This window comes from Epinephelus fuscoguttatus, linkage group LG13 (genome assembly GCF_011397635.1).
Source record: "Epinephelus fuscoguttatus linkage group LG13, E.fuscoguttatus.final_Chr_v1".
Taxonomy (NCBI): Eukaryota; Metazoa; Chordata; class Actinopteri; order Perciformes; family Serranidae; genus Epinephelus; species Epinephelus fuscoguttatus.
Genome location: NC_064764.1, coordinates 20,426,576 through 20,453,450, shown reverse-complemented (window position 1 = coordinate 20,453,450; position 26,875 = coordinate 20,426,576). Strand labels below are relative to the sequence as shown.

The following is a 26,875-nucleotide window of genomic DNA, read 5'->3' as shown; positions in this document are numbered from 1 at the left end:
GAGAACACTGAGATAACCTCTGACAGACATGCAATACATTGGTATGTCAAAAACAATGACACATAATGAGCTCATGGCATCAAGTAATGCATTGTACCCTTTGCTTTATTAGCAATATAACAATGTGTCCCGGAAGATGAGTCATAGTTTAAGATAACATATACTTTATTGTGCCAGAGGGGAAATTTTGATTGGGCAATAGTGTTTAACACAGCGACAATCAACTTAAAACAAAACTTAGCCAACAAGACATTGGTGCACTGAGGACACAATAAGAAATTACATACAGCAAAAATATTAAAGTGAAAAACATATATAAGATGGCTGTAATGTAATTAACATTCAAAGTTCAACCTGTGAGAACAAATACCATTTCAGTATATAAGGCAAACGCAAAGAATGATTGTGAAACATTTTGAGTCAATTTGATTGTATCTGAATTATCAAACTTTTATTCCTTAAACCTGCCTTTTACAGTTACAGACACAGTAAAATAAAAAAGCTAACTTTTTTTATGCTGAAACTGTCACTATATTTACACATCTCCACATGAGACAGATAATCTGTGAAAAAAAAATCTTATTTCTATGCAAACTCTATTGTTTTGTAGGATTTCTAATGGCCTTACCACCTGTGAACGAAAACCAATTTCATGTCAGTCCACTGTCAAACTAGGGTGTTTAAATATGAATCAAAATTCTGTTACTGCATTACCTATTTCTTACCTCAAATGATTTCATTAACATTTTTTAGTGTACTGTTTAGCTGTAAAATGAGATTGTTAAGTCTGGCTGGCGGGTGGTGCTGAGTGCTTAGCTTGACTGTATCCAACATGGCTGTCTGACCAACTTTTTTTTTTTTTTTTGTCTTACAGCTAAACAGTACACTAAAATATGTTTCTGAAAACATCTGAGGTGAGAACTAGGCAATACAGTAACAGAGTCTTGATTCTTATGTGTCATATTTGATCAGCACTGCCTAGTTTGGCAGTTTGTCCACAGTTAACAAGCAGTGTTGGATACTCCTCGACTCTGACTGGTTATTGTCATTGAGGGACATGCTTTTTTACAGATTTTCTGTCTCATGTGACAGTTTCAGCAAATATGATGCAAAGGTATTTTGACAAAAGTTACAAACTGTAGCTTTAAGAAATTAAGTAAATGAGGCACAGTAAACAAAAGGTCCTAGATTTAAATCACTTTCACACTTGAGTACTACATCTGACATGGCAGAACATTTGAAACTAAGTAAAACATTCAATGTGGCTCAATATGAAGGAGTAAAGCAATCAATAAGGCAAGGAGAGGGTGGCCACTGTTCCTCCTGGAAGCATTTGAGTTTATACATCCTTTTCCTACGGCACTGGCAGTCTTCTAATCTGTTGACATGAAAATGTATATGAGCACGAGTCATTCACCAGTTCACTAATGATCTCTACATTATACTGTCAAGAGGCACTTACTTGACAAATCAGTGTTAGCTGTTGGTTTGTTGTCTTCTGCATATCCAAAGCTCAGCAGCTTAGACATGTTGACAGGAGCTGGATTCTTGTCAAACACTCTGTGAGAACACAAAAGGCATAAAGTCCAAATGTGTTGGAAACATAATTTTTGGAAAGCCTTTTCATGTGAATCAAACCAGATGGTGCTTTTGTGGTTATAATTTAATGCAATGTTATGTCATCCCCACAAAGTGCCTATTAGATTAACACGAGGGACCACAGTGGACACAGTTTAAACATTAAATATGGACCCTACCCTTTAAACATTGTCTGCCAAGATAAACTCTGGCTACTCATTACAAAAGTTCTTTTCCAACAAGCACACAGAGTCAACAACTGTTTTTTTATTGTTGGTTTTATCTTTATCTAATACCAAACAACCAACTTTGCAAAGTTATCCATCCAAACAAGTTATTCAGTATCAGATTTAGTCTTCTTATCTTTCTTAAATAAGACAAAAAGGGTGTGAAATAACAATATTCACTTAGTCATTCTTGTTTAGGGAAATGTCTACTTTCTCTGCAACACTGTCTGTGACGCCCATTTAAAGCATTATAAACATACTTATAATGCTTTGTAATCTGATTATAGCACTGTATATTTCATGAATATTCCTAATGCTATGCAACAACAATCATAACATATTATTAAGCATTATATAATAAGGTCAAGTATCATACCACTTTATAATTGCTGGTCAATCACTGCCAGTTTTTGCAAGGATCATGGTGTATTAAAATTTCTTATAATTGCACTACATCATAATCATTTTAAGATGCATCATAACAGTGATTATAATTTATTATAAAATGATTATAATGTGATTGTGAGTTACTCTAAGTGCTCATTGGGTGCTTTGAGTGAAGTAATGAAATTCCCCAGGTACTGGCAAATTTGAATTACAAGCTGGTTATGTGTCATTATAAGTGGTCATTGTTTGCTTTATATAAAGTGAAGAAAATATTGTTAAAGCTTTATATAATTATTATAATGTGTCACAACTTTGAGAATTATAATACACTATGATCCTTGGAAAAAAGTCAGCAATTATCAAGTATTATGATCCTTGACCTTATAGTCATTATAAAATGCTTTACAATTTATTATGAATATTGTTGTAAACATTATGAAAATGCATATAACTACAATTATACAGTGCTAGAAGCAGATTCTAATGCATTATAAGTGTGCTTATAGTGTTTATACTTCTTTTGCAGTGGAGCCTTTGTGGACTCATTGATGTATAGTATCAAAACCGCACAGACACTCTGTCCACAGTGTTTACTGTTTTGTCTCTGTTGCAGTGTTTGTAAGGTTATTTTGGGTTTTTAATAAGTCATTGACACTAGCCCAAGGGTACATGGAGCTCACAGTACAGACCAGAGGTGAGCCAAAGCAAGCAAGTGAATGTCCTGTTTTGACCCGAATCTATGACGTGTTTTGTTTGACCTGGGTGTGCTGCCTGCCCATGAGCATTTCTGCTTAGTCACCACAACATAGCAATATATGGTCAAGAATTTACTGACAACACTCTCTTAACTACACAGATATAAATCAGCCATATATAATATGTGTTGTAATGCTTCTAACTATGGACTTACACTAACAGAAAAGCCCCCAAAATTGTCAAAAACCCTGTAAATTGTGAAATGGCTCTTCATTGCTATGATGTTAGACTGTTACAATGTTATAAGACTGGCTTGAAAAATTGCCAACCTGTCCTTTAAGTGTTGTTTGCTATTACTTCCACTCAAAATTACTGATATGATCTGACATAATAAGATCACTGGTCTGTAATAAATCTATTTTGGGCAATTTTGTTTCTGCAAATTGTAAAAAGTGGCTTTCTGAGACACAGGCCACTTGTACTGGATATAATATAGAACAACAGCACCATCTTGTGACCTTATTAACTTACATCCTCTTGAATTTGCTGGTCTCATGATACTGGTTGGATGACTCCAGTTTCACCATCTGGCTGTCAGGAACATTGTTGTTCTGCAAAACACATAGTAAAGCAACAGTGAGTGGTGGTTATTTTGTTAATGTAAATTTTACTAGGATATCCATTACTCTAATTTAGACTGTAAACCATTGAGAAGCAACTACCTGAACCCCCAAGTGTGTCTGCCTGATCAAGTAACAACTAAATAAAGTGTGTAACACTGCTGGATCACTAACAATCAACTTTGTCTTGAAACATATGATCATAACAAAACAACACGAGCGATAGAATAAATTGTTATTGTAGTGACTCGTGGCTAAATTACCTTCTTAATGACTTTGACATTTCTTTGTTTACCTTCTCTTTGCCGTTGCTGCTGCTGCTGCTGCTGCTATCATCCCTCTCCCAGGCTGACATATTGTCAGTCCCAAAGGGGGGTTCTCGCGGTTGAAAAGCTCCAGGGTTTTTCTTCTCTTCACTGTTAATCAGACTGTTGGGAAAAAAAACATAATATAGGGATATGAAATGTATCTTTCACTTAATGATAGCTGGAATACAGAATGACGAATAACACTAGAAATCATTATTGTAGCTGGTTATTATGTTTATATTGTTTCTTCAATTTTACAGCACTTGAAAAGATTGGAAGCTAACGGTATCAGCACTGACAATAGTAGTATATTAACAGTAGTGGCATAAATAATGGGGTGGAAATATTGTGCAGAATGTTGCATGTACCTTGGTTGTCCATCATCTCCTGATGCAGTGGAGAACCAGCCTGGAGGTTTGTATGCATCAGGTTGAGAAGTAGTTGTATTCTCATGCCACAAAAGTCCTGTTGAAAATAAGGAGAATAATAAATGTAAGCAAAGTGCATTAACCAGCAAGAGGGACATATCTACATATAAGGCAACATGATGGCTTTACCCTTATGCCCTCCTTGTTTTGCAAGCTTGACATAGTCAGAATCACTCTCTCGGACCCCAGCCCTTCGCCCTCGGGCCCTCTCCTCAGGAAGAGAGGTGACGCTTGGGGACAGTCCTGGGATCTGGGAGATCTGGCCATTTATTCCTTTGCACTCTGGTGATGTTAAAGCACACACACACACAAGCACACATAATGAAGTTAAGAAAATAAGGAAACATACCATTTCGATTTGCTGCTTCATGACTACCCTGTACACTACCCCACACTCGCCCCATGCCAGTGCTAACTGGCATCACCTCCCACCAGGGGTCTAGCACACAGGTGTCCCTGCTAACAAACTACAACATGATATAACTAAACTAAACCAGTATAAACACTTGTACTTGCCAGGTTCTGTCGACTGAAGATCGTTATTCATGAGAACTGAGACATTTCTAGTGGAAATGGAGACAAAAAACCCGGTAACGTTACACTGTCAAACTCTTCAACGGCAGCTTGCACGAGCGAGCATTGACATGACCGTTAGCATCCACAAACTTAGCGTCGGCTAGCTAACTGCTAACTTGACCGCGGTAAACTTATTCAAGCCTTAAATTAAACACAAATGGTGAGTGACGGCGCAAAGAAGTCGACAGGAAAAGTTTTAAACACGGTAATTACAGTGGTGTATTACGTCCAGGCGTGTTTTACTTACTCTGAAGACATCTTAGAAGCAGAGGAAGAAACTGTGGACGGAGCTCTGACTGTTTGTAACTTCTGACTGCGTTGTCATGGAAACGGTCTGTATGCACAGCCTGGGGTGCAGCTGCTGCTCCGTGATGTGTTTACGGTCACTACTTTACTCGATAGTTAGTTAGTTAGTTAGTTAGTTAGGATAATAATAGGCTCTGTCAGTCGGTTAATTAGTTTGTTAGTAGCTTAGGTTTTCGTATAATATGACCACAGAAAATATCGTTTGATAAGCTGCCAGGTACCCGTTAAAACGTAACGTAATCGTAAGGTGATAAGGTCCTCTCAGTGTAGTTTATTTAGTCTCTCGTTAACACTCTTCTAAATAATTGCAGCTGTATTAGTAGTAAAACAAACCTAGCTAGTGAAACAGTTCACACCAAAACTGTGGATAAACCTGTGTGGTGTATGCGCTGTTTATGTGATTAATATTCTAGCTTATACAAGATTGTGTAAATAGGCATGTGGCCGACAGGTAAACAACACATGATGAACACATTTATTCTGCTTCATGTCCCCAGTGGTAGAGGAAATATTCAAAACTTTGAATTAAAGGACTATTCGTTACTTGTGAGAAGGGAGGGGGTGGTGCAAAAATGGGGGGGGGCATGTCAAATACTTTTTTAAGCACTGGGGAGATACTTCTGTTTTGTTGTTGGCTTTGTTTTGTTGTTATTTTGGTTTAAGGGAGGGGCAGACAACTTAAAATGGCTGTGATTTGTATTTATTTTACTGCCGGGTTTGTAAGGCATGATTTCTTTCAAAATCACCAAAATTACACCATTTGTCATAGCCAGAAACTGTAAAAACAGAAATTATTGTTGGGTTATTAAACTTCCAATAGTCCTTGAACACATTATGTGGGATGAAGGCATCCTTCAGAAAAAAACACATAACCAGATCTAAGCTTAATAAAATTGTGGTATTTCAGTAAAATCACTTTATTCGTCTCTTGTAAAATTCTGACAAAAATAAACCGCACTAACTACACAGCCTGCGCGAAAAGAATGAAAGACTTTTTTCACCTCCAGGAGTTCAGCTTCAACTTTTAACTTTTAAACATCAGAGAGTACTTTTTAAAAATCTAAATACTAATTTATGGTGGAGGGACAATCATGCATTTTCCCTAAGTCACACAGGGAGGCTTAAGGGAAAGTATTTGTAGCATTAAGGAGGGTAAAACAAACAAACAAACAAAAAAAAAAACTCACACCCCAGCCACCCCCTCCTCTGATAATAAACAGTCCCTAAATTAAAAGTTGTATTCCCACAGTGTAGAAGTTTGTTACAAGTAAACGGCAATCCATTCCAAGTTTTACTTAAGTAAATGTACAGAAGTCCTAGCATTAAATATAGCCTACTTATAGGCTCCCCAAACCCAGCCACTCCCCTCCTCTGATAATTAAAGAACAGTCCCTAAGTTAAAAGTTGTAATATCACAGTGAAGAAAAAAATTACAAGTAAAAGCCAGTGCATTCAAATTAAGTATTAGTATCAAATACATCCTACTTATAGATTACCCAAAGTAAAAGTAGCTACTCATTGTGCAGAATGGCATATTTCAGCACAATATATAGCCTGTTTTTGTTTTGGATTATCCATAATTACTGATGCATTAATGTGAACATCACTTAAATGTTGCAGCAGATAAAGAAGGGGCTGATTTTAACTATAAAGCTTTAGCCAAGTAGCCTATCTACTTGTGGGTAGCTCAATCTATGTCAATGGCCTATGTCATTATTTATTGCATTTGTTGATTAGGCCTGTATTGGTATTGGTAATCTAAATCTGCAAGAGTAATTTGTACCAGCCATAAAATGTAGTGGAGCAGAGGTATAAAGCACTGAAGTAAAGGCTACAAACAGGCTGCCTCAAGTGCAGTAGGCTACTGACATAATCGTCCGTTTCACCACTGAGAGTTACTCTATGTTTGTGGGCCCATATGTGCTGTATTGTATATACAATGATGTTTGAAGATTTGTAATGTGGAAACTTAAAGGTTCGGACAGTATCCAGTGATGTTTGAATCTTCGGGAGGTCTGTGTTGAAAGAGTTAGAGTGAAATTAGACATTTCGTTTTAATACAAATGTGCCCAGCTATTTGAAAAGATGTTCAATAAATCACGACGTCTTCTCAGTGGTACCACAGTTGGCTTTTAATTGCCTCAGCCTTTCTCCACAGGTACTGCAACTGTGACTTACTGCTTCATGATTTGCCTGTTATTAAACTGAGTATATCACTATATTCAAATCTATGGCTATAATAACCAATAAAACTTTCTAGAAATAACTAATGACAAGGTCTGACAGTAGAAGAATAAAATGATCTCTTAATAGCCTGTTTTACCTATAAACACAATGTTAGGAAACATATTTGTATGTGATTGCATACATTTCTTCTGCTCTTCTGCATGTTTGTTTGACAACATACCGATCATTTTTCTCCCTTCTATATGCCTCAAAGATTGAACCCTTCACTCCCTGAATGCTGAGTGGGGAACATGCGCAGAGAGCACCAAATAGCAATGGTCCTTTAATTGCCGCGCACGTCAAGTTCGCCAGAGAGAACAGGTCTGTGACCGGAAATGTACTTAATGTGTCAGAATAAAAGCACAGCACAGTGTATCACTTGTAATCAGAAGATAGGGAAAAACTATCGGCCTAACACTTGATAACATTTTGGATGCCGGTTGAATATTTTTAATTATTAATATACTTACTCTCCCTACAAGTAGCCTACAACTTCGAGGTAATTTTACTATCAGGGGCCCTCAAAGCTTATGTGTGTCACTTGGTTTGTAGTAATTTATTTGAAATTTTATTTGGAAATATCCACGACTTAAGCAAAATATTTACTGACATGATGGGGATCTTAGTGTTGATTCTGTTTTACTACCTATAACTGAAGATACCTGTGTCAAAATGTAGTTTGAATTGCTTTATTTCAGTTCGGAGCTCACACGTTGCATATTTCTTAATTAATTTGTGTTGAATTAAATTACAGCACAGGGCCCTTGGCAGTATTCTAAAATAATTCAGAGGAGGCAGTAGCTCAGTCCATAGAGACATGGGTTGGGATCCAGAGGGTCACTGGCTGATGTCCCCATCTGGACCAAACATGGAGTATGGACTGGTAGCTGAAGAGGTGCCAGCTCACCTCTTGGGCACTGCCGAGGTTCCCTTGAGCAAGGCACTGCACACCCAACTTCTCAGGGCGTCTGTCCATGGGCAGCCCCCTTACCCTGACATCTCTCCATTTAATGCATGTATAGGTTCTGTTTGTGCATGTATGTGTATTTCAGGCCTGTGTGTATATGACAACAGAGTTTAAAAAAATAAATTTCCCCTCAGGGATTAATAATAAAGTATATCTTCTTGTTCATCATCTTCTAATGAAACGAGTGTGAAAGGTGTGTGGGATTAATGGAACCCCTGAGGCTCATTTTTGCCTGGGGCCCCTTGCAGCCTAATCCAGTCATTCCTAATAGTAGCCTTTGTAAAATAGTTAAATGAGCTTCACCCCCACCAGCTACAGCATAAGAACGCTGCCTACAAACTAAGGCATTAGTGATTAATAAAAACAATATTATGATATTATTACTGTATATTATAAATACATAGCATGTGCAAGTGACCATTCTTCATATTTGATACTTTGACTTTAAATACTTATGTAAGACTGGTAGTAAGTATTCAGATCTTATTTTTTAGTAAAAGTAGCAATACTATAATGTAAAAACATTCCTTTAAATGTGAAAGTCATGTACTGAAAATATTAATAAAGTAAAAGTTAGTATTATAAACCAAATATATGTAAAGTATTACGAGTAGTATTGCAATTTTATATGCTATTATACATTATGTTATCAGATTACTCTTATTGATGCGTTTGTATGTAGGGTAATTAGTGTTGTACTATTTTAGTAGGTAAAGGAATAAATAAATAAATGAGTATGGGTAGCTTAATCTAAAACATTTTATGGGGTCATGCAGTGACAGACTCAGGATGTTTTAAGGGCAGGGGCGAAAAGGAAAAAAGGGCACCTTCTGCATGTCATGGGGGACAAGAGGGCAGCCAAAAGGGCACATCCGCTTGTTTTCATCCAATAGGGCACATCATCTTGTTTTGATCACTCAAGAGGGCTGCCAAAAGGGTACATCCTCTCATTTTCACCACTCAAGAGGGCACTTTAGCGCAGCGTGTCCATCAGTGGGGTCATGGTATATTTTGCATGTAAAATCTTGATTTTTAACCTGACTATAGTAACTACTATTTTTATAAACATGCAGCAGAGTAAAAACAGGATGTCTACAGGTCCTTAAAAAGTCTTAAAATGCCTTAAATTCAGATTCAATGGGTCTTAAATATTTTTAAATTAAACACATTACACTAAACTTGCTGTAATTTTGAACTGACATCAGTGTGTTTACTTGGAAAGACTACTTACACACATATAAATATATAATGTGTATTTCCATTGCAGGTTTGGTCTTAGTTTCCCTATAAGGTGGTCTTAAAAAGGTCTTAAATGTAACTATTTTATATCTGTAGACAAAGTACAATAGCCTATCCCATTGAAATGTAATGGGGCAGAAGGTTTATATAAAATAGAAATACTTGAGTTAAATACAAACAGGCTACCTCAATCCTGTGCCTTAGGATTTTGCAATAAAATAAAATAAAATAAAATAAAAAGTAAATACACTTCGAGCCCTGGGAGAAACATAAAATTGAGACTAATTGCTACTTTTATTTTGAAACGCCTCACCGGAAGTGCTTGTGTTTATCGTCTCGCTTGCCGCTGGTTAATTACAGTGAGTTGTTGCAAGGTAACTTCCTCCTCCAATCCTTGGCTTTTTGCCTTCGTGGATCCAAGTGCGAGTTGTGAAGCCCCAGACAGCGCTCATGTATGAAGGGCTGCAACGCTACAAAATGTATCTTCATTTTTCCTCTCTCCTGAATATCGCGTGAATTTGCCACTTTTTTCCCCTCACCGCGCGAGCGACGGACGATCATGTTGGCGTCATGTAGGCTCTGCTTTTCAGACTTTGGAAAACAAATCGGGTATTGTCGGTGAATTCTCGGGAGATGGCAGAGTAGTTCGACCTGCGCCAGTGACGGAGCCCTCATAAAGCACTTTGAAAAACACCCCGCAAGGTAAGTTCAATCATGGCGAACATTTAATGTAACATTAATGTGTGCTGTTGTGTCGTGGCTGTGGACATTTGGGCAGACGTGGAGAAGTTTGCGGATCTACAGGAAAGGGTTTCGTGACGTGCTCTCTGTGTGGAAAACCCTTGGAGCTTTTCTTCGTAAAATCTTGGCCTGTTTTGTCATTGCAACCACATATTTTATTTACCTTCTTCATCTTGTGTGTTGTGAACAAATATTAAATATGATTTAGCAGAGAGGGAACCTGAACGCACCATAGCCGGCGTCAGAGATGTTTTTTGGCAGTTGTTGATAAATGGAGATGAGCCCCAGGCCAAAAGACAGAATATAAACGTCTCAGCTTCACCATTGCGTCTTGCAATTTCACAATCAAATCAACCTCGCCACATTGCAACTAGTTGTGACTTTGTTAAGAGTTTTTTTTGTCATGCAAACAATCCTTGGGAGGGTCCTTGATCGTGTGTCTCATCATCCCATGCTGAGTACTTTAACATCACAATCGCAGTCCTGGAGGAGGGGAGAGCAGCCAAAAACACACAGCATTCCTTACAGTAGTCTGTGATTTAATTCTGAACTACTTAGCAATGGAGAAGCACTTAAATATTCCCAATATAGCTCTTGTACAAGATGCTGAAGTATTTGTTGTCATGCTTTTCCCTGCTGAGGAACAGACCCAACAGGAACTATTGTGTGATAGCAGGGGCAATTAAATGTAAAGGCAGTAGACCTGCTGATGAGAGGGTGCAAACTTCATTACCAAGGTGTTAATGCTAGCTGGAAACATCCAGAGATAATTGTGCAGATTAAAAGATGTGTGAATGGGAATGTCTCACACTTAAGTGTTCCTCCTCAGAATCAACTCACTGTGCTAGATCCTTCGCTCTCACCAAATTACATTCCCACATACTAATCAGGCCTTTCTTCACTAGTAGCCCCCAAATGTCTGGGGAGCACTCGATTGTGCATTTGTGTTTGCTGTTGTAGCCTGTCCCAGCCAAGCTCCATTTAACTGTGATGCGTTTAAGGTGATATAATATATACATATGACTCTCTGACAGCCACACATGCAGTGATAGTGTCTGGAATGGAAGATGACTTATTGTTTAATCAACATGGATTAGCCACTCAAAATGAATTTGAACGCTAATGACCGCATTAGACGAATTGCAGTTCAGCTGAGGGTATTTGTCGTGGTCAGTGGGTGTGTGTTTGTGTGGTTGGTTGATGATCTGGAGAATGTAACCCCATAGCTGACCAGTCACAGAAGTCGGGCCTCTGTGTGGGCGCCCGCTGTTCTCAGTGGCTTGCATCGTGGAGTCTGGCTGATAGTGGTCTGATAAAAGGACGGCAGGCAGTCTGAGGCAGAGATATGCTTCAACTCCAGGGGGATTGTCGGGGTCCTGTTCTGTTCGGCTGGGCACCAGCCTGGCTGTGGTCGCTCAGCCTGCCATTGTCATTAGTCCTCTCCTTCGTCTCAACAATGTTATTGTTTGGCTTCAGGCCAGTGTCATTGTTTCAAATTGCCTATCTGTGGTAACGTAGTCCTCAACCAGCTGGAGGTTATCTGTCTGTCTGAGACTAACAACACATTCCCAACAATAGGACTGGTTTTGGAGGTGCCTTGAAATGTTGAATTTGATGTAAAGAGGCCTTATATGTGTCTGATTTATTATGTTCTAAGGTACTGCCAACAAGTTGCTCAGATTTTGTATTTTTATGGCGCTTTTCAAAACACAGTTACAAAGTGCTTTATGGGACAAACACACACAATCAAGATAAAAACAGCAATAAAAACATTGAACGTAGGCTACAGTGTGTAATAGAAATAAATAAATACATAATAAAATTGATAAAAAGATAGATTGAACTAGACACACTGCAGATTTGCTGTAAAAAAGCCTGATTGTAAAAGTAGGTTTTGAGGAGTGTTTTAAACGAAGACGCTGAGTTTGCCAACCAAAGATCCTCACGTAGGGAGTTCTGCAGCTGTGGGGCTGTAACGGAAAATGCCCAGTTTCCGATGGGATGTATGGGATTTTTGAAACAGATATAGTTTATGTGTTATAGCAGAAAAAAAAACACAGATTGCCAATATAGTGACTTTCTGAGCTGGAATGACAAGACGTTTTCTTATGGATAGTTTTATGACTTTGTACTGATATAGCCACACAAAAGTACCCAGAAGGCTGCTTTCTGTAACTAATAATAATAATAATACATTGGATTTATATAGCGCTTTTCAGGATACCTAAAGCCAATTACAAAGAACAACAACAGCAATAAAAAAAACAACAGAACAAAGCGCTCGGTACGTTTACATGCACTTAGTAGTCGAGCTAAGCTCATAGCTCGGCTAATCAGTCAAGGTCAGGTTGTGGAGAGCTTTGTAAGTGATGATGACGAGTTTGAAGTGGATACACTGGGGCATGGGGCGCCAGTGGAGGTTGTGAAGGATGGGGGTGATGTGGTCACGGATGCGGGAGTGTGTAACTTTCAAGAATATTTAACATGATTATTGTAAACAATGGCGTTGGAGCTGGACAGACTACGAAATTGCACCATTGTTGAACCCCCCCCCCCCCCCCGTAACAAATTGTAAATTAATGTAAAACAGGTACACTGATATCAATATATTTGTGATATGCTCATATCGGCTGATAACCTCGGCCGGCCAATAGACTGGTCAGGCTGTAATAGAATGTCAGAAAATAGTGAAGTTAGAATTTCCCAGAGCCCAAGGTGACATCCTCCCGTTAGGTCTAGCCTATTTGAACCCCAAAGATATTCATTTTACTATCACATATGACAAAGAAATTATGTGAATATTCACAAGCTGTAAGCACAAAATGCTTGGTGTTGGTGTTTTTGTATGAGAATTGACATGATCAGTTGTCAGAAGAGTTGCTGACGATTGTTCTCTGTCGATTGAGCAATTGATCAACTAATTGTTTTGGCTCTAAATTAATTTATCAAGAAGACATAATTGTCAAATGTGCTGTGTCAGCTCCAACTGCTCTTTTTGTCATTGCACTCTTTGGCAAGATGTCTGAAATTTTCATCCTGGACTCTGGGAAATTGGCTTTTTAATAGCTTTCTAACATTTTATAGACTAAATGACTAATCAAAAAATATTACTCAGATTAACTGATAAAGAAAGTGATTTGTTTCAGCACTACTTTGAGCAAATTATCAGAAATTAGGCTTTTGATTGCCATCTGAAAGTTCTGCCTCTCCTACACACAGGCCTCATTCAAGTTTTCATTTCCACATTGCGACTCCTAAATTCTTTGGCTGCAGATATGTTGGCCTCTACATCAGTGCACTGCTGTAGTGGTTCTGTCTGATGGACATAAAGTGTGTAATTTGCCCACAGAGATCTGAGCATTGAAAGCATGAGGCGAGTATGGGTGGGGGGGTTGTTGTTGGGGTGGGGGGGGGGGGGGGGGGGGGGGTGTAGGCCTCTGATAGCAATCATTTCTCTGTGCACAGTAATTTGGCTGTCAGAAGCAGCTGGCAGTTTGGGTTGGAACAATATGCAAGTGGAGAGGGAAGCGCTAGCTCCCAAAAATCCTGAGTGTGTGTTGGGGGGTTGGGTGTGTGTGTGTGTGTGTGTGTGTGTGTGTGTGTGTGTGTGTGTGTGTGTGTGTGTGTATATATGCATATGTGTGTGTGCGTGTGTGTGTGTGTGGAATCAGGTTACACAGTCTGTCATTAACAAGAGAACTGCAGTTATGAGACCAAGATAGACTGCTTCAAGTCTGAGCAAGAGTCTGAGGCTCATCGCTCTTCCATGTAGGTGGCTCTCAACTTGGGGAAGCGAGGGAGGGAGGAGGCAGGAGGGGATAATGTACGTCTGATTGTGTGTGTGTGAGACAGTATATGATTGTGTGTGTGAATGCGGCTGGGAGGCAGTGGCTGGAGGATAGAAAGGGGGCAGGATTTGGCTCGGAGTCTCGCTCAAAGCAGCAACCTTCAGCTATCTTTCTTCAGCTTTTAGCCATGTGTATGTCCTCTGTGTGTGTGTGTGTGTGTGTGTGTGTGTGTGTGTGTGCGCATGTGCATCTGTGTGTGTACTGTATATGCTGACTTACTAGAAAGTTTGACTAGCAACAAACCTGGCATCAGATGAGGCAGCAGGCTGCAGAGGAACACAGCATGTGGGTTGCATTTGCCTCTGCTCTGTGCTTGTGTCCAGCTTTTTAGAAAGGGCCCCTCTGTCTGCAGTGTTATTTTTAGTCAAAAAATCCTTGAGCCTTTTAATAATCATCAGCCTTATGTAGCCCAAACATATCACGATGAGAGGAGCTGTCTGGGACTTGCGGGTACTGCAGTCTCAGCATGACACGGGAAGTTAGAGGGGGGAAAAGAGAATAAGATAAAAGACCGCCTGTGTATATGCCAGATTTTAGTCTTGTCCCTGTTTGCTGTTTGGGAGTTCGCTCTCCTCTTGTTCTGGTGGCTCTGCACAGACTTATTGATTTCTCTCATTCTGTGTTCAAATGTGGATGAGGACCAGTGGAGACAGAGGGAAGGGAGACATGAGACTGCTGTCTGCACAGATGCACACGCACATATATCTGCAGTGCTCGTGGCTCCTCTCCTCTCTCTACACTAACCCCAGACTGCACTGGAGACAGTCTGCAATACACATTTTATGAGCCCTTCACTCGCTTCAGTGCTCTTGTCTTATCGCTCAGCTGTTAGTGGGAAAAGTTATGGCTTTGTTTCAGTTGCTGCCTCTCTCTGATCTCATTCTCCAGTCCTGAGCTTGGGCTCTTATTTGGTGTGGGCACTTTGTCTACAACTTTGAGAATAATCTGTGTTTCATCTCTCGGGTCATGGGGTCGTAGACTGAAGTAGTTCTGTTGTGATGGCAGTACATCAGCATCACATTGATGGGGGCTTGAATTAGTCTGGTCCTTTCGCCATGCTTGAGCCAAATGGGGGCATTTATTATGTTTTAGTCATTCATTCATTTTGACAAGCAAGTAGGGCTGGGCAGTGTGGCTGAAATCAATAGGACAATATGATAGAAATATTTTTAGGATGCCTGCATTTACGTATATTGTCATGTGGTGCAATGTATTCGTGCAAAATCTGAGGCTGCAGTTTGCATTTATTTTTAATATGAATCGTACAATTATTTTCTCACATAATCGACTAGGTAGTTTAAAATAAAAACTCAAAACGAATTCATGTTTTAGCTGAATTAAGTCATTTGGAAATGACACAATGCTTATCAGATTTCTGAGATCAACTTGATCAGTGAATCAACTGCTCAGCAGGGCCGTCTTCTGAAAGCTGAAGATTCAAGTCATCACTAAATCCCTGTTTCCACCAAACACTTTAGGTATGGTACCCTTGGAACCAAAAGCAACCCTTCAGACATGGTACCTAGACCCTAGTGTTTCCACTGCGAACAGTACTCTTTCATGTGGACGGGACTGTTGTCACTCACTGCTCACTGTATTTCCTCATTTAATAGTCTGCGCCTCATTTATCGTCCACAGAACGAGGTTGCACGGACTGCAGTGTTCACAGCTCTACCTTTTAGTACCAGATCTGAGTGCTAGGTACCCCAACAGATGGGGGACCAAAAAATGGGGACGGTATGGAACAGTTCCATTGGTACCATCCACAACTTTTCACAGTGGAAATGATAAAAATCATACCGAACTGAACTGAACCGTATTGTACTGCTCGGTGGAAACGGGGCTTAAGAGACCTTTCAGTCGACTGAGGTTCCTGAAATTGAGCGGTCGTTTTGTTTTTGTCAGTCAGTGTGCACTAAACTTCTGGGGACATTTGATCCCCATATTTAGATGCAGAGTGAGCGCTCTTGGCTTTCATGCTGCTCTCCGGTACGCATATTTGCGAATCCTAGGATAGTTAAGGAATGACCCACCCTACTCTCCCTATGGTTAGCTAGTACTTGTTGCCTTTGTTGGTTAGATTGGTTAGGTTTAGGCAAGATTAGTGGGATCAGTTAGTGAGGATAAATATGTCAGGTAAGCCAACCATAGGCAGAGTAAGGTGGGTCAGTCCTTCGCTATCGTAGGATTTGCAAATTCGCCTCCAGTGCAGGCGACTGGGGACCCAGACCAGGAAGAGTCCGAGTGAGACGGAGGCAGCTGCCTTGCTCAGAAGTGGTGAATTTGCAGCTCACAGCAACTTAATTTGTTTGATGTCTAAACCCCATTCAAAAAAGGAGTGAATAGTCCAATATTCGTATTGAACAGCAAATTCTGATTCGACCGGCATAATTCTGAGTCAGGTACAGCTCTACTAATCAGTTTGCTCCAGCAAAATAATCTAAAAAAATAAAAGTTTGTTAAGTGTAGTGAGCCATGTTGAACCAAATCACAATTCAATTCCACTGGAAATTGATTGGGCGCTTATATTGAATTATCACCCAGCCCTGCATGCAAGTACCCTTTACATCTTCATTTCCCATTTCTGACTTTATCATTAAAGTTCAGCAGCTTTTTACTACTGGTCTTTTCCCCTTAGAAGTCCTTCCTCTCCGGAAGGCCAGGAAACTCCCGGCCATAAAGGCTCCATTGGCAGCAGGATGTAATGGCTATGGAGCATTCATTGTTTTGATGCAAGTTGTTTGCTGAGTGATTATCAGCATGGTGGTGAATGGTTTGGTCATAGTTTGTGGGTCACACAGCGAGGGTTATCATGTTAGCCCTCTGACTCCTGGAGCTCAGCCTCTCCCAGGCAGGGCACAGAATCAATCAAGGCTAAATATTTTCTGAGCTTTGACGAGCTGTACGCACAGCTCTGTGGTCTGTTGGCCTGATTTACTTGTTTCACAAGAAAGAAAATGTGTTTAAAGGGTGCACCGTGATACAAATCAAGGTGTCCTTTTGAGAATAGTACCGCCCCAGGGCAGTGAACTTTGTGAGATGGTCATTTGGAGGGAGAGTGTTTGTGCATTCCTCTGTTGGCAAATATAGCTGAGGGCCATAAAGATGGTGTTTGAATTGGCCGTTTCAGATGTTTTGATGGCTGTGTGAAAATGAATGTCTAATTGCTATGGTGACCATTGCGTAGAAGACCTGTTAACAGTGTCTTCACAGTGCTTGAAAATCTTCCAATTTGTGTCACATGAGACGTCACACAAGACAAAACCATAATAAAACCTTGTAGAACCACTAAAGCTACTTGAATTGTGTAGAAATTTAAGTGTGTTTGCTTAAGTTTTGGTTCATTGTAGTGTTGTGTCTTGTAATAGTGAACTTTAACAACTGTTGTCCGTATTGGCAGTATGCTAAACTCTCTAAGACCTTCACTCTTTGTACCTGTCTTCTGTTGACCTCTGTCTCTTCCCCAGCATTTGCCCTGGGGTGCTACGTCTAAACAAATCAAACTTTGTCATGAATTACAAATAGAGGTGTAATAAAAATGCTTCTCTGTTTTGTGATGGGGGCCCGGCAGAGTGTGTCAGTGTGGGCGCAGAGGTGGAAGGTAGGGTGGAACCACAGCAGGAAGAAAAGGCGACCATTGTCTCTGATTACATTTGATCTAAGCCGAATACACTATGAGTGTGTGTGTGCACACACCCTGGGTTACACTGTATCCAAGGAACAAGAACTTACTATGTCGTTGCCCACTACAATGAATGTGTGAGTGAGAATTGAACATACGCAGGGGGGCATTTGCATTTGATTACATTCCTCACACTGTGAAAGGAGGCAGCTGCTGAGATCCTGTAGGGCCCTGAGAGATGGAGCCTGGCTCGACCTGATGGGGCACTGCAGATTCCACAAGCTCTTCCAAGGGGGCCACAGAGGTTCCTCATTCATCTCCTCGTTTGATGAGGCCCTTGGCCAGCGAGGTGTGTTTCCAAAGGTTAATGAGCTTTGCTTTGTATTCAGCAGAGCCAAATGCCTTCCACGCACAGCCTCGGTGTATGACACGGGATATCAAGAAGGGCTCAACTTGCCTTTCACACATACACCAGACAAGGTCACAGCATCGCATTGAAATCAATTTTTAATCCTACTGCTACACTTACAACACCTGAGTTTGGTTCCACTGATATTTCCAAAGTAAATAAGTATATAAAGCTGTGGAGTTTGGTCTACTTTTGGTTCCATGGAGCAACGTTTTGATGAGCTAGCGCCTGTTTTGTTTGACCAGCATGCAGATTGAAGCCCAGTTAGACCAGAAACACGCTGTAATGAATTAACTTGGAAGTAGAGATCTCATGGCTGGATACTTCATCACTCAAACCAGCTGCTCGCTTGATGTTATTTTGTCAGAGAATATTTCACATCATCAAGCAAAAAAGCTATGAGGATTGAGAACCGGTTGCAAATTGTCCAATCCATCTAAAATGTATGCCCTATGAGCTTATTGATTTCTTTTGTGGATGCAGTTGCATGTTGTAAAACAACGATGTCAAACTCATCAAGGAGGAGTCATGGTGGCGAGGAAGAAACAGTCCAAAGCAAGCCTTTATCTCATAAGAAAGATGACAAAAATTCTGCTTGTATTTATGTAAAATGATCTTTTCAAGTAAAAGTGGAACCAGAATATCCTGAAACATCTGTCTGTGCAACATGAGCTTAAATTCAAGGAATGGCATCTATTAGACGCTCTGTGCACAAGTGCCACTTCTTCCCAACAGGGCAGCATGTCCATTTCAGGAGGGTAAATATTTCATGATATAATAACCTTGGCACCACGCAAGCAGGCTTAGCAGATTTTTTTCTTTGACATAGAAAACCTAAAGGAATGCTGTACAAATCTTTTCTCATTGCATCCATTTTAGGTGATGAGTAAAACAGTAGCATTGACACTGAAAACTCTTCGCAGATCTACTTTTTTCCTCATAGAAAACTGATCATAAATCAATAAAGGAATCGGACCGATGAGCAGAATCAATACTGGTGCCGGTATCCACAAAATGCTATCAGTTCCCTGATCCTGCTGCTATAATGACCAACAGATCCTTGGAACTCAGCTGCCATCTTGTTGTCTTGTGGATGCTTGCACCAAAGACACCTACACACTGCACGATTTTGGGCTGTTCCTGACAAAAGTTGACAGTAAAACACTGGTCCTAGAATCACACTGAGAGACGCAGCCAGGCTGTTTCCAAACTCTGACAGTTTCAGAAAATTTAGGACTGAATTCTCACAATGTTGCGAGCCAAGTCTACAAACCAACCACTCCGTATTCTGTATGGACCTTTGAACAAAGTAAGGCCATACCTTGTTTGTTGTTATGCAGCATTTTCATAGCGCAGATGGATGATTTGACTTCATGACATGTCTGCTTTTTTTTTCTATAGCCCTACATTTCATCAGGCATTCGTCGCACACTCAAAGTTGATATTGTTCAGCCTGACACAGATTTGAGACAAAGATTTTATGAGACCCATCTTGCACAGTGTGACGTGCAATGACCCTGCAAGATTGCCAATATCACACAGTGTGTAGGGGCCTAAAGCCAAAAGCCAACTACACGACAAGCTAACCACAAGATGACAAGGCCCATCAAATTTGTCCTAAATTGGTTTCCATTACGGGTGTGCCTTATGCAAATTGTTGGCACATTCAAAATGCACTTGATGTTTACATCAGTAATGCACACCTTTCTTTTTTTAGACAGCATTCATTGCTTACCCAGGTGGTAAGCACAGTTGTATCAAGCGTGAGTGTGTATTCCCTCATCACCTACTGAAAAGTTAAGGTTGTGTATTCTTTTAACTTAGTTTTAGTCATCCAAAGTGTTGTATTTGACTGTAGGCAGAGAATGGTTTTTAGACTGAGGTGAATGTGTTGATTTGCTGAGCTGTAGTGTGAATATGAATGTGGGCTGCTGCAAAGAGGACGACTTTCGCCCTCAGGTCTGCGTTACACCCACGTCCACCTAGGAGCGAACCATCTGTGTGTCCCTGATGGCATGCTGGCACTTTGGCCGTCTGGGTCTGGGTCGGGGACGGGGATAGGGACACGAACAGCAGGCTCCGCATTGCCCCAGTCTCTGCCTGTTTCTTCCCTCGCCACCCCGCAGTTTGCTGCAGTTTCCTCGGTGCCGGGGCTATTTGTGCCATGGTAACTGTGCCAGCCTGCCAGCTCAGACACAGATTCCACCTCTCGTCTCCCTCTTTGCCAGCATGATGACTCAGCAGCTCCTGCAGGGCTTCCAGCCTCCTCCCTCCTCAACCTCAGTGATACACACCATGCTCATCAGACAAAGTAGTGTTTTGTCATTCTCTCCTTCGTCTTGACCCGAATACAGAACACACCAAAGTAATAAAGCAGCTAACACGACTAATATTTGTGTTTGTTGAAAGCTGCGTAACAATCGGTTTAAAATGTCACCTGGAAATGTTAATAAAACATTCGGTTTAAAATGGCACTTAAGGATTCGGTCATGTAAGCGAGAATGTGTGCCAACTCTTCAAATGCATTTAAATCCGCATAACTGCCTGCAAGCTTGTCATATGGGGTTCAGTTGTACCAATCAAAGTGTTTGAGTGGCATGTTTAATCATCTCCATCTAATCACTTTAAGCTCTGCTCAACATCTTAGAGAAGTGCTTATCAAGATGGCCCTCTGGAGTGGGATCACTGGAAAGAGTCTGGGAAGGAAATGTGGCGTCATAAAACGGGAGCCTTGATATGTAGGATCACTTTCATGTCCCTCCAGCAGCGCTCAGTGGGAGTCTGCCCTAACATACTTTTCACTGAGGCCAAGTGTATTTCAACTATTTCTCTCTGGTGTTGTATACTCTTTGGGTACCTTGTGTCGAGCTCAATGTGGTTTCTGTGCAAGGTCAGTGCTTGCGTATCTCAGAGGCATTGATATCATCATACAAGCTATCTGTGGTGGGAAAAGCATTCAGATTATTTACTCAAGTAAAGGCACAAATTCAGGTAATAGTGTTGCATTCTGGATTTTTCTTAAATAAAACAGCGGAAGCATTATCAGCTAAAAAATACTTAAAAATCCAAAGTAAAAGTACAGATTAAGAAGAATGACCCTTTCATATATTATTAAACATATAATTTAGTTATTACTACTGAATCAGGAGACTCAGAATACCATTTGTTACCACTTTCAAGGAATTTACTTTAATGTTTGGTACATACAGTAAACATCAAGAGGAATTAAACAACAAATAAAGCTGTTTTAAGAATGAGAACACTGTACAGTGTTGTGCAGGTAGCTTTTAAAGTCACAGCATGGTGAAAAATAAGCTATTTCTACCTACTTTTGATACAGTTGGCTAGTTAAATCCTTAACTATGTACCATATTTAACAAGATGATCACAAGTTTTGTATGTTAAGTCTCAACCTGTAGCGTAACTAGAAAGTAACATCACGATTTCAATTCTAAATCCAAAGTCGATTGAAATGAGCTTTCAATTTCAGTCTTTGATTTCAAAGCAAACACACAAAAAATAACACAAAGACAACACAGCGTAACTTACTGGTGGCCTGCAGCTGCTAGGGGTGGGGTAAAAAACTGAAACAGCATAGTATCGCAATGTTTTTGTGTGGCAATATCGTAAGTAGTGATTTTCTTTATCATATAGCCTAAATTATTATTATTACAAATACAAAATAAAAATCAGGTAGCCTACTAGAATAATAGAATCAGATGCTTTTTTCAGTCCACTAGATACATTTTGCTGCTGCAAAAAAATGGCTGAACTGGGATGAACAGACTGTAAACTATCTTATTAGATAAAACAGATGCTGACAGAGTTTTCCTTTGGGGACATGATTTACAGTTGAAAAATGCTAATAAATCACAGCATATCGCAACATGCTTAAAATCACAATAATATTGTATCTTGACTTAAGTATCGTGATAATATTGCAACGTGGACTCTGGTGATTCCCACCCCAAGCAGCTGCACTTTTTCCAGGTGCCATGCCCACTGTTGAAGTCGGAGATCACGGAAAAATAACAGAACTGGAAAATCCCACTGCTTTACTGAAGTTACCCATGTACTAACATTTTGCCTTCCCAATGAGTTAACGGCTAAAGTGTTGTTGACATAAAGACTACAGTTTGTAGGCTATGCTACTTAAGTGAATTAATACAAGGTGGCTTTTTGCAGGTTAGGAAATGTTGTAAACTGTCCTTCTGATATCTAGTGGCTCTTGTTTTTAGTTATTATTACTATATTTAAATAAATGACTACTGTGGCATACATTCCCCCCAAAAAGTAAGTTTTGGGGAGTAGTAAACTACATGTAATTAAAGTATAGTACTTAACTACATTTTTGCAGTATCTTGCTGGTAGTCAGCTGCAAACATCTTTGGCAATTTTCTTCTGGAATGTGACTAAATTTTGTTTTAATTTCGTATGCACATTGTCAAATTGATATCCTTTTAAGAAACTAGTATGAACTGCTTCTTTTTAGTAGCTTTAGATAACCAAACTAGATTTCTCCCCAGGATTGCTTTGCTGTTGTTCAACGTTGAACAGTGTGAAGTAATTGCCAATTAGCAAAGTTGTGCTCTCAGTATAGCTTTCACAGCAGTGAAGTGATATCACATTTGATACCATGTAGTCTATCTTTTTAAAGAAGAATTGACATGTAAATGAAAGTTGTCGTGGCATAAAACTAATGATCTGTTGACGGTTATGGATCAAGACTCAAAAGTCTAACAATGGCACAGCCCTCAGTGCCGAAATTAAAGTTTAAATTGAGTTGAATTGTGACCTTAAAATCAAAAGTCAAATTGAATCGTGGATTTGGAGACACCTCTGGAAATGTAATGGAGCAGAATTTTGTACTAGCATTTAGTGAAAATACCTAAGTAAAGTACTATTACATAAACAGTATCAAGTACAGTAATGGATTTGCTTCACACTATTGTAAAACGTGAGCCCTCAGAAATGGCCATCAGTATAAACTGCCTGACCTTTCACAGATTGAAGGAGGCAGTAAAAGAGAAGAATCATCATCATGCATTTTAAAACAAACAGATTACTCACAGTATTATATGTATAAATAGCATTTGGGTGCCTTTTTAAGCTTTCATTAAAGGTTGCTCTGCGCTGTAGTGAGACCCATTAGAGTATTAGTTCCAGCAGCAGTGAACATGTGAATATATATCATAAGTTATAATTACCATGTGGTATTTATACTGGTTTCCTATTACAACACCACATCAGAGGATATAGGAAGAAGGAGTCAAAGGAAAGAAGGGGGTTGAGACAGATAAAGGGGGGGATGAGAGCACACCCTTGGCAGGATGTCAGCTCTGTGAACACACAGTGCAGAACACTGCCAGTGAATTCAATACGCAAGGATAGAGAGCTGCAACACACACACACACGCATAGCGCCATAAAGTTGTCTGCTCAGATCGCAATCGGTTCTGCAGATGCTAGCCCTGCCTCTCTCCTTTCCAAGAATCCCTTCTGAGGTTTCCAATATCAGGAGGACTAGTCCTGGGTGTGTATTCATCAAGCAAAGCTGTTAGCTGGCTTCGTGATATGTTACCAGCTAGCTTTGCCTCATGTGTGGATAGATGTGGCGTTTGTGCTTATGCAGAATAAACTGTGCAGATAGACACGCATACAGTAATGCATGTGTCCAAATGCATACACCACAGACGTGCCGGAGAGCAGGCAGAAGGCCCTCAGGTTTTGCAGCGCCTAGACTGAGATATTTGTTGTGTACATAACGGCAAACACATAACAGGAACCACTTAGGTGCTTGGTCGTCAGCATGTGGCTCGCTGCTCATGATAGCTTATTTAAGATAAAGTGTCTGCGTGGGAGAGATGAATTGAGACGGAGATAATTTCAGTGCCCCGTCGAGGGTCTTTCAGCAGTAAATGTAAACAAAAATGCTGCAAATCATTTACCTACGCTAATTGAAGCCATTAAACGGAGCCTCATGACATGCTCTACTTAGTTAATTGAGGTGAGTTATTGATCTGTCAGCAGCGTGAGTCAGGATACCGTGCGCTTTGTCGTCTTTCTACATGAGTGATATATGAGTCAATATCAAGATAACCAGTCAGACAGAATCACCTTTTTTTCTAGGCTCCAGACTATTGTCTTTTACCCCTCTGCTTATCTTTTTATCTTGTTTCCTCCCGCCCCCCTGGCTTCACCGCAGCCCAGCTAACCGTCCCCCCACCAGCATGGTGCCCTTCTTCCCGCTGTCCCCCTGGGCGCTGACACCAGACACCTCCTTGTCCCACTTCTCCCTCCCTTTACCTCGCTGTCGCAGCCCACACATCTCTCTCCCACATTGGCCCCGTTCTCTGCCCTTCTCTGACCCACTGTCCCCCAGTTGCCCCCTGGCCATACCTCCCTCGCCTCTTCATGCCCTCCTGCCCGTTCCCTGCCCCCATCGCTGCTCCCCACACTCCCCTGGTCCAAAGGGAGCAGACAGAGCTCCTGATTATCTCTGTGTGGCAGCCTCTGTTTTGTGCTCTGATTAAAGGAGCAGCATGTGGTCTGTGTGTGAGCGGCCCGTACAGACGCCGCCGTTGGGCTAATGCTAACATTACGTGCTTAATCATTTATGTCTGGGAGACGGGCACAAAGGCTTGGAGGGGATGGAGGTACGGGGGGGTGCTTGGGTATTTATCAGTGGCACAGATGCACTCAGGCGCACACACACATGCTTCCAAGATAACGGCCCCGGTGCTTAGTATGGCATAAACGGGGCACGCTGCAGGCTACGATGTCTCTGCAAAACTCACATATCATCTTTATAAAATGGGTAGCTGGGGGGGTGATTTCTTTCCCCTTGAGTTTACAGTGTGAGTTAAACTGGTGGTCTGTTTAAAAAATCTGTCACTGGATAAAACAAACAAACATAACAAGCACGGCGTATGTGGACGCTTCCACAGACGCATTAAATATTGAAGGATTAGATTGTCTCCAGGTCTCTAAACGATAGTATTTGGGCACCCACACTCGTTCTCCCCGCTGTGCTCCTCTCCTCTTTCTCCTCCTCCTCCTCCTCTCTCGTCTGTCTGCTCCTCTCCCCTCACTGCCAAGCAGCCTGTCCCTCCACCACACACACACACACACACACACACACACACACACACAGACATCACTACTCACGCACACACGCACGCACACACGCACGCACAGAGGCAGCCAATAGGAGAGCACCAGTCTCCCCATTGCTTGCCACTCAATGCCTTGTTGCCAGGACAACAGGAAGGCATGAGACCCACTTTACTTGAGCATTTTAAACTTGGTGTTGACTCTTTTTCTGAAAACAAGAAAAGGTCTCCCTCTGTAAAATTGCTCCCTCTAATACTCTTAGGTCGACGGCAAGTCCTGTCGTTATCAGCCTGTCCCTCGTGGTCCTCTGTCTGTCTCGCCGAATGCTCCCCAGAAAGATGTTTTGCAAAAATACCAAAGATATTCTCGTGCATCAGCATGAAAATCACCATCCTTCGCTTTGAAAACACTGTCAGACCCTTTTTTTCCTGGCACACATATTCATTGGAGTGCAGCCCTCATTTTTGTGTTTTGCCTTGTTTTTTTTACCCCTCTAGGTCTACAATGACGATTGGGGACATGCTTCTTTTGGTTTTGATCATCCTGGTCCTTCCCTGTTCGAGCTTGGAAGGTAAGTGTGTGGTCACAAAACACAGCTCGTCCCGAGTACACGCAGTAGCTGGAAGGGTGTGTCTCCGTTCCTCTATTCTCTTTTACTCTGGTTAAACATACACACAATCTCTCAGCCTCTGTGTCTTTTCTCTGTCCCCCCTCTAGTCTCTCACATGCATAGACCAAAAATTCACAATTTTTTTTTTTTCCCCTTTCACCACCCCTCCCCAGTCTGTCTCCCTCTCATCTGCTGTCTCGCAGTGTTATTTTAAACAACTGCAGTGGCGGTGGAATGCAGTGGAAAGTGGAGCTTTTTCAGGGCTGCAATCCACACTTGTCCCCGTACTTACAATCGACGACGCACATGCACCCTTACAAGAGGGATAAGCACTGATCATCTGTTGTCACAAAACATTTGGGAGCATATTAGAGATTAAAGTCCTGCACTCAGTCTTCTTTCAGTGATGAATTCTGACCTGTTTTGTAATCGTTTTCCTTTGTAGGTGATGTCAGTGCGAGAAAGTCTGAATGTGTGTGTGACGGCGCGTCCTGCAGCAATGGGGGCCGGTGTTTCGGCCAGCAGTGCTTCACCTCCCTCTCCACACTGAACGGGACATTGGTCCTTCAAAAGGGCTGCATTGTGGGTAATGAGGAAGGGTCTTCACGATGTGGAAGCCTGCCAACTCCTGAGCTGGTGGTGGAGTGCTGCTATGGGAATTTGTGTAACATGAACGTCTCCTTGCAGTCACCGGTGAAAGGTGAGGTGTTTGCGTTATAACAGGGTGTGAAATCCAAACCTCTGTAGGATTTTCATTATTATAAAACTAGGCCATAATGCTATATTAGGGGCACACATCCCACCCAGTATTCACATATGCTCAAAATGCCCAACCTACCCCAATATTTGTTGACATGCTATGACAGGCAATCATGCTACACCATCTAATATAATCACTAGCCAATACAATCATCATAAATCAACTTAACAAATCGCCATTATTTTTTATCATTGGTTCTAGTTTTACGGTGTAGG

General features: G+C 41.0%; 2 protein-coding genes across 2 annotated transcripts in view; one reads left to right on the top strand and one right to left on the bottom strand.

The window, feature by feature from the left end:
* Window positions 1-141: 141 nt before the first annotated feature.
* Window positions 142-20,344, bottom strand: LOC125899215 (uncharacterized protein C7orf57-like). The gene is made up of 8 exons (XM_049593318.1): window positions 20,155-20,344; window positions 5,068-5,181; window positions 4,374-4,526; window positions 4,185-4,281; window positions 3,804-3,936; window positions 3,420-3,499; window positions 1,463-1,560; window positions 142-1,378 (listed from the first exon to the last, which is right to left on the bottom strand). The coding sequence occupies exons 1-8, from the start codon at window positions 20,342-20,344 to the stop codon at window positions 1,374-1,376; spliced, it is 870 nt and encodes a 289-aa protein (XP_049449275.1). The 3' UTR covers window positions 142-1,373.
* The window catches only part of LOC125899602 (activin receptor type-1-like), a 36,741-nt gene continuing 19,763 nt past the window's right edge, over window positions 9,898-26,875 (top strand). The window contains exons 1-3 of the mRNA XM_049594028.1: window positions 9,898-10,260; window positions 25,788-25,861; window positions 26,346-26,600. Of these exons, the coding sequence (XP_049449985.1) occupies window positions 25,795-25,861; window positions 26,346-26,600 (322 nt within the window). The 5' untranslated portion in view covers window positions 9,898-10,260; window positions 25,788-25,794. The remainder of the gene's footprint in view (window positions 10,261-25,787; window positions 25,862-26,345; window positions 26,601-26,875) is intronic.

Bases quoted from the DNA above. Each gene is read 5' to 3' on its own strand.
- LOC125899215 (XM_049593318.1), bottom strand. From the start codon at position 20,344: ATGGCACAAATAGCCCCGGCACCGAGGAAACTGCAGCAAACTGCGGGG. The intron at 4,527-5,067 runs GTAAGTAAAACA...TAACATCACCAG, and splicing joins GCTTCTAAGATGTCTTCAGA to AGTGCAAAGGAATAAATGGC. The intron at 1,561-3,419 runs GTAAGTTAATAA...GTGTTCTCACAG, and splicing joins ACCAGCAAATTCAAGAGGAT to AGTGTTTGACAAGAATCCAG.